This window comes from Scyliorhinus canicula, chromosome 6 (assembly GCF_902713615.1).
Source record: "Scyliorhinus canicula chromosome 6, sScyCan1.1, whole genome shotgun sequence".
Taxonomy (NCBI): Eukaryota; Metazoa; Chordata; class Chondrichthyes; order Carcharhiniformes; family Scyliorhinidae; genus Scyliorhinus; species Scyliorhinus canicula.
Genome location: NC_052151.1, coordinates 206,831,306 through 206,839,678, shown reverse-complemented (window position 1 = coordinate 206,839,678; position 8,373 = coordinate 206,831,306). Strand labels below are relative to the sequence as shown.

At 46.2% G+C, this 8,373-nt stretch overlaps 1 protein-coding gene across 1 annotated transcript; it reads left to right on the top strand.

Moving 5' to 3' along the window:
• Positions 1 to 350: 350 nt before the first annotated feature.
• On the top strand, positions 351 to 3,322 carry LOC119967828 (putative nuclease HARBI1). Its single transcript, XM_038800857.1, has 2 exons — positions 351 to 425; positions 1,744 to 3,322. Exon 2 carries the CDS (start codon positions 1,782 to 1,784, stop codon positions 2,964 to 2,966), a length of 1,185 nt encoding a protein of 394 aa, XP_038656785.1. The 5' UTR covers positions 351 to 425; positions 1,744 to 1,781; the 3' UTR covers positions 2,967 to 3,322.
• Positions 3,323 to 8,373: the final 5,051 nt, after the last annotated feature.

The following is an 8,373-nucleotide window of genomic DNA, read 5'->3' as shown; positions in this document are numbered from 1 at the left end:
CCGTAGTGTCCAAAATTGCCCTTAGTGTTTGGTGGGGTTACTGGGTTATGGGGATAGGGAGGAGGTGTTGACCTTGGGCAGGGTGTTCTTTCCAAGAGCTGGTGCAGACTTGATGGGCCGAATGGCCTCCTGCACTGTAAATTCTATGATCTATGAGAATTATTTTAAAATCTGTAAAACAAAAACACTTGCTGTCTTCTTAATAAATCTGCCGTTTAATACCCTCTATGGGCGTTCCGAATGTGTCTGCCCGCAATGGGCGTTCCCAACGTGGCGACCCTCAATGCGCGTTCCGAACATGGGGCCGTCATAAGGAGGCGGGGCTGCACTCCTTCAACGCCGGTCTGGAGCCTGCGCAGACCACGGCGCTAAAGGCCCGAGGCTGCATCTTGGAGAGGAAGGTTCGTCGCGATTTCTTAGGGATGGTAAGTGGGCATTTTTCTACCTTTGAATCGATGGCCGTGGCTTTCCGCCGCTTGTGGGAAGTATTATGTTGAAGGGTGCAGCGCTAACTTGGGCGACTTGCTCCGTTGTTTGGTAGGTTTTTGCACCTTTTTATTTGCACATTTATTTTTGGGTCCAGGATCATCGAGCAGAGGCAGGAAGACATCGGGGCCATTTGGTTGGGAAGTTAATATTTTATAATATTAGTGTTTATAAATATAAATTAAAATGCAAATAAAGTGAAAACAAGATTTATTTTTATTTTTATTTTCAAAAAACTTTGGTTTGTCATGAGGCTGTTCATTCCCTTAAAACATACTTTATTTTATAAAGTGAGTTTGGAGTCACAGAAGGTGAAAGATTTTTTTAAAAAACCTTGGGGATGTTATTCCATTAATAATAATAATCTTCATTGTCACAAGTAGGCTTACATTAACACTGCAATGAAGTTACTGTGAGAAGCCCCTAGTCGCCACATTCTGGCACCTGTTCGGGTACACTGAGGGAGAATTCAGAATTCCCTCAGCCAGTACGAAAATTTAACCCGTGCTGCTGGCATTGTTCTGCATTACAAGCCAGCTGTCTAGCCCACTGAGCTAAACCAGCCTAAAGGAACTATAATGGATAGAATGCGTTGCTTACTTGCTAACGACTATGATTGTCCACCTGAGATATTCCGTGTTACTGGTCGCGGGTTATGTGGGTTCTTGCATGGCTGCTGAACCCGAATCTAGAGCCGCATAGTCAGTCACTCACTTGGCAGGAGTTTCCAAAATGTGGGATCGGACCTTGGGTGCTTGGCCGTGGGTATTTCTTTCTCGGGGTCCTTTTCCGTGCTTCCTCTTGCCGTCGGGTGTTCTCAAAGAATTGTGTCCCTTCAACCAGGAGATTCCTTCTGAGCAAAGGTCTCTTGGGCATTGAAGTCCATTGTTCCATTTATTGAGGTTAGCCTTCAAGGTGTCTTTGAAGAGCTTCTTTTGTCCTCTTGTTCGGGATCCTTCCTTGAGCTGGGTGAAGAAGATTTGTTTTGGTAATGTGGAGCTGGTTTCGGATGATCATGGCCTCGATACTGGTGCTTTTGACTCCTTCAAGGACACCAATGTTGACATGCCTGTCCTCCAAGCTGATTCAGAGCTAAAATACATTTTGCAATGTGTTTTCAGGTATGTTGTTGAAGAGTCTTCCCGATGTTCATCCTTACAAGCCTCCATGATTACTTCAAATGCTTTAGCAAAGTTTAATGCCTCAGTTGACGTATGCAAGCCTCCTGTGTGCTAATGTGAATTATTCCTCTGACAGGTATTGCAGAATCCAGTGCAGATCCGAAATCTGTAGTCATGCTTCACCTCCGCTGGGGCATCACATTGACAGGTTGGCTTCTTAAAACCCTTGAAATTCTCTTGAGGCGGCGACGTATGCGCAGGGATCATGAGAGAAGAGTAAGGCATCATCTCCGTCTGGCGAGGAAGCGAATTAATTATCCGCCCTTAAGAGTGTACAGGCAAAGAACATCATACGAAATGATGTCAGAGGAGCTGTGTGCCAGGAGACTGCGCTTCAGTAAGGAAGCAATGGGACGTCTTTGTGAAATGTTGAAGGAAGACCTGAAGCCAAACTCTAACTGCCGCACAGCCTTAACAGTGGAAATGAAACTCACGACAGCGCTGAATTTTTTTGCGTCTGGCTCCTTTCAACATGGCATTAGTGACATATGTCACATTTCACAGAACACTGCAAGGACCTGCATTCACCAGGTAATGAATGCAATTTATCGTAAGGCTTCGGAGCTTATTATCTTTGACACATCCCCTGTGAAGTTGAAGGAGAGGTCCATCGCATTCTACAGGATTGCTGGTTTCCCAAAAGTAATTGGGGCTGTTGATGGAACCCATATTGCATTGAAGGCACCAGGAAATGACACTGTTTCATTTGTCAACGGAAAGGGTTTCCATTCTTTAAATGTGATGATTGTGTGCGACGCACAAATGAGGATCCTCACTGTGAATGCAAACAACCGGGGAAGTGCCCATGACTCATTTGTCCTTGAAAGCTCAATGTTACACCGGTCTATGACAACACCACCAGGAATTAAAGGTTGGTTACTGGGCGATAAGGGATACCCATTGAGAACATGGCTTATGACATCATTCCGGAGCACCAATAATGAAGCACAGAAACGATACAACCGTGCGCATGTAACAACACGTCAGGTCGTGGAGAGAACAATTAGTGTTTTGAAATCCCGTTTTCGATGTCTGGACAGGTCAGGGGGCACGTTACAGTACGCACCAGAGATAGTCTCAAAGATTGTTATAGTGTGTTGTGCATTGCATAACTTTGCCATTCAGCATAGACTGAACATTCACCCGGAAGATGTCTTGCCACCAGAAATGGACGAGCTGGAGGAAGGCAATATGGAGCCTGATGCAGATGTACCTCCTGGTGCAGGTGTGCAAGGCCAGGCTCCAAGTGACGCAAGGGCCATTCGAGATCGTTTGGCAGCTGCTGCTTTTGGACATTGAGCGTGTAAAATTAACAACTGTTATGTCAAAGCGTCCTTCCCTTCCCTCCTCTCCCCATTACAAATAGACAGAACCATTGGGTTTATGAGGAATCATATTTTATTACCTTGTGTTTCAGTGAAAAAATACATTTTATTGCAAGAAATTTGTAAAAGTTGAGGTAGTTTTATGTTATTCTTCAGCACTTTTAACTTTAACTAACTGGTTTCAAAGTTTTGTATTTATAAAATTATTTTTTTTAAGAAATGTTTTCCATTAAACTTTACAAGCTTCTCCAAATGGCTTACTGAAACATCAAAACACAACTTTTAATTATAAATGAATAAGAATTGAAATAAACAAGGCAAAATCGTAATAACATGGTAGCACACTAATTAGCACTAGCGATCCGGGTTCATTTCCGGCCTTGTGTGTCTGTATATGTGTTTGCACATTCTCCCCGTGTCGCATGGGTTTCCTGGAACCATAGAATTCCTACAGTGCAGGAAGCCATTTGGCCCATCGGGTCTGCATCGATGCTCTGAAAGACGACCCTACATAGGCCCGATACCCAGAACCTAATCTGCACATTCCTTTACACTCCGGTGCAATTTAGCATGGCCGATTCATCTAACCTGCACATCTATGGACTGTGGGAGGAAACTGGTACACCCAGAACAAACCCACACAAACACAGGGAGAAGGTGCAACGTCCGTATAGACAGGTACGCAAGGCCAAAATTGAACTGGGTGCCTGACGCAATGAGGCAGCCATGCTAACCATTGGCCACCGTGTCGGTTGTAGGCAATATTCCCTTTTAAACGTTAGCTGCTATGCATGCTCACTATATTTTAATTTTTTTGCCTGGCTGCACCAATTATTATTTATTCCAGGCCTGCATAGTACCTTGACCATACACCATCATCCTTTTCGTCATTTAATCATTTTTACACTTTACCCGATGAAAGAACTTCCCATCTTTAATTCCAGACCTCCACCGTTCCCTATCTGTCTGCCAACTTGGTGGCACATTGCCACAATGGTTAGCACTCCTGCCACACAATGCCTTGGGTGACAGTCTGTGTGGAGTTTGCAAATTCTCCGTGTGGGTTTCTTCCGGGTGCTCCAGTTCCCTCCCACAGCCCAAAGAAATGCAAGTTAGGTGCATCAGCTTTGCTAAATTGCCCTTTAGTGTCCAAAAGATTAGGTGGAGCTATGGGGATAGGGTGGGGTTATGGGGGTAGGGTGGGGGCCTGGGTAGGGTGGTCTTTTGGAGCGTTTTCACAGTAACTGAATTGCAGTGTTAATGTAAGCTTACTTGTGACAATAAATATTATTGTAGTATTATTGTTACATACAGCAGTTTCATCCAGGAATTAAAAGTAGGACCAAACCCAAATCGGCCCAATACCTCAAAAGGGGTCGCTCCTCTCCATACGGTCAATGGCCTTCTCCGCACCACTTGCTTCACAGAGGGCGACATGACCACATTTAAAAGCTTCCTGATGTTGGACGACAACTGTTGGCTTCAGACAAATCTTGCCTGGTCTTCAAGAGATCACTTCTGGTAAGAATCCCTCCAAACATTGCGGCAGAAGTTTAGCTAGTATTTTCGCAGCAGTGTTTAATTGTGAAATAGACCTATAAAACCCACACTCTAGGGGATCTTTGCCCTTTTTCGGGATTAGAGAATTCGAGGCCTGCGTCAGCATGGCCGGCAGCGCCCCCTCATCAGAGAGTTGAACATTCCCAGAAGTGCGGCTCCGAGAAGGCCTCGAACTGTTTGTAGAATTCCACCAGAAAACCACCCGGTCACCCAGCTTTCCCTGATTTCAAGAACCAATACAGTCTTTAACTTCCTCCAACTCCAAAATTTGCCTCCAGCCCCTCTCCACTGTATCTCCACTGGGAAGTGCAATCTGCCCACAAAATCGCTCCATCCCTGAACCATCTTCCAGCGATTCACACTTGTACAGCCCTCGGTAAAAAACCTCAAAAGCTCCATCAATCGTGTCTGGGGAAGTAACCAGCTCTCATGGAATCATAGAATTTACAGTGCAGAGAGAGGCCATTCAGCCCATTGCGCCTGCACCGGCCCTTGGAAAGAGCACCCTACTAAAGCCCACGCCTCCAACCTAACTCCTAACCCAGTTACACCAACTAACCTTTAGGACACTGAAGGGCAATTTAGCATAGCCAACCATCTAATCTGCACATCGGCGGACTGTGGGAGGAAACTGGAGCACCCAGAGGAAACCCACGCAGATACGGGGAGAAAATGCAAACTCCACACGGTCACCCGAGGCCGGAATTGAACCCGAGACCATGGAGCTGTGAGGCAATAGTGTTAACCACTGTGCCACCGTGCTCTTTCCCCCCCCCCCTCATCTTTAATCTGAGGTATTTACTATGTGACTGCCCATTGTCTCAATTGGTGAGCCAATCATCGACTGGCATTATCACAGAATATCCCTCGCAAATGGCTCACTACAGTCTCCATCGATTTAAGATCAAACATCATTTGGAGCCTCTCTCTCTATCGAAAAATATGCCGTAAGGGTCATGGAGTGCTGCTGATCACCTCCAAGATTAAGTCTACTAACCTCTGCCTTTAAGCTCTGCCAGACATAACCTTGTGGGCCTTGTATGATCGTGCCACTGTTTCACAAAACCACTCACCTGCCAGAGTAGGGCTCAGACCATCTCTAATCGCATATCCACATAGTGTGGAGCATGCTCCGATATTACTATTGCCGAATACCCGTGGTAACGCCTTTTCCACTATGGAGAAATCTATTCTGGAATAGACACGTGAGAGAAGAAGAAAAACTCTCTCTCTCTTGGGTGACTAAATCTCCAAGGATCCACCCATCTTCCCCCCCCCCCCCCGCCTCCAACCTCTCCCCTCCCGCAAATCTGTTCCATGAACACAGCCAACTCTCTTCCCATCCCAGAAGGAACCAGAGAGCTGGGACTTGACCTGTCCATCCTCGGTTCTGATACACAATTGCAGTCTCCCCCATAATCGACCAGTGTGAGTCCAGATCAGGGATGGTGAAGCTCTGATCATTTCCCTGTCGATATGTTGTGGAAGTGTTCTTAATAGTAACTGAAGGGTAGTCTGCCGTTCACCAGACCAAGGTATTCCCTTAGTCAAGAGGTCTCAAACTGGATTTTCTACTTGAACTGCCCTTTCTGTAAATGCTGCCATGAATGCTTGCTTTTTTTTCTCCTGTTGCCCTCTTAGCTACTACATCTGCTTCCCTTTGAGATCTTTTAACTGCTTCCCTCAAGACTCTCCTGACATCGCACAAGTCCTTTGTGAGCTTCTCATTTGTTTAGTTACTTTCTGAAAGCTCCCATCTAAGCTGACCTACCTCAACTAAGCCAGTTTGTGCATGCAGACTGGATATACTCTGTTGCTGCATTATGGTCGCTGACTGTTCGGCTCCTAACTCTAAAGTGCAAACCTGTCCCTTTAAACCCTTTATCTCCTGATCTCTCTGTTGTAATTTCTTTCTCAAATTTTCCAACTCCTTCTGGCTCTTTTCCCTCAAATTATCTCCTCCTGATTCCTTTTCATAAACTCATCTTTGGGAGTGGTAGCTCCAAAACCTAAAAGACCCATTGCAATTTCAGCTTTAACCTTCTTCTCGTCCATCTGTCTTTGGATGAATGTGACTATCATGTCCAATGGGACTCTGTCCCCCTTTTCCAAACACTCTGAGAAGTGTTTGCACACTCTCCTGTTGGTCAACTTTCCTAGAGAGAGGAAATTGTTTAACGGACATCTTTTACAGTAGCGCCTGATTCACTGGCAGATTGCCAAAGATCCCACATCCTTCGAGCTTCCCTTCCCGATGGCAGTGTTGGCCTGGCAGATTCACTGTCATGTCACAAATGCTTGTGACTTTGTCACAAATACCCTGGGCCGGATTCGCGGCTTGCCTAAGCTGACTTTGTAATCGCCGATCGGGCAGAGAATCTCTTTTTACGACCGAATCGGAGGTGGCGCCTGTTTTCGGATGCTCTGCCCCCTCCAAAATGGCATCATCGAGGATTATGCCGTATGCCATTGGGACGGCCTCGGGACGTTACCTGAAGACCTTCCCCCGATGCCCCGTCCCCGATGGGCTGAGTTCTCGACAGTGCGGGGCACGCTCTCAGTTTTCGGGAACCCGGCATGGCGGCTGCGGACTGTGTTCAGTGCCGCCACAGTTTGGGGAGCCATAGCGTCGCCTGGGGGGGGGGGGGGGGGGGCTTCAGAAAGGGCTGGGGAACTGGTTGGGGGTGGGCAGGGGGTCACTATCTGGCAGGTCGGGTCCGCGCACGGCCGGCGCCATGTTGTACAGCGCGACCGCTGCAGGCCGTCGCCATGCGCATGAGGGGCCACAGATCAGGTAATTATCCGGCAGTTTATTTCGTGAAGGCTGTGGTGTTCTACGTGGCGCGGCTGCCAGCCCCTCACTGGTTGGTGTGTCTGTGCTAGAGCCTCGCCGATGTTTTCATTGTAAAACCAAACACTTCCTCCGGACATAGATACAAAATTGAAGAACCCAGCCCCATATTTTCCAGTTCAGCCTCCAATCACATTGACGTCACAAATTTGTGAGTTCTGGGTATTATTTGAACTCAAATTCAATTTTGTTTGTTTGGGACTTTAACCAAAAAAGGCAACAGGAGACAGTCTGATTAAGTAACTCAGGAAACTGTATTTAATTCAGGAATAATACTTAAAGCACCGCAACAAATAGGAATTGATGGGCATACTACGGTTCCTGCTTTCCGGTCCAGCTTCGGGAGTGAGGCGACACTCTGCTTCCATTCTCTACTCGTAACCTCTGTGAGGCTTCTACTTTCCTGCGGACAGCAAACTCTGCAAACCTCACTTTCAAACTTGGTGCACACCTTGCTCACTGAAAGCTGCTGTTTATTAACCCCTTCCAAGCCACAACCCACTGCGTGATCAATCTAGGTAGGTATGATCAGTTCCTAATTGGTTTCTCGGAGTGATGTTCGTTTATTGATCCCATTTCCCATAGTTCTCTGACTGGTCGTCTTACATGTCAATTATTTGTAGGATTGTCCCTCAGTCAAGTTTGTTTCTATCACCTTGTCATGTGAGAGTACCTTGAAGAAATGGCTGTTTATAAATGGGTGTGTATATAAATATCTGTAGTGAGAGTACTTTTAAGAAATGGGTGTTTATTACTGCAGTGATGTCAGAGAGTGGATGGAGCTGGGCTGTCTGTCAGCTTTTTACTTTTGTTTTAGGCTGTTTGCTGAAAGGTGTGTTTTAGTTTCATTTTCAGTGTTGGAGCTGAAGCCAGACAGAGCAGGTGTACTGCTGTTCTCTCTGCCATCAAAAGACTATCTCTTGATCATTTGGTGAATTCAGAATTATAAATGTTCTCAGTAGTGAACGTA

Bases quoted from the DNA above. Each gene is read 5' to 3' on its own strand.
- LOC119967828 (XM_038800857.1), top strand. From the start codon at position 1,782: ATGCTTCACCTCCGCTGGGGCATCACATTGACAGGTTGGCTTCTTAAA.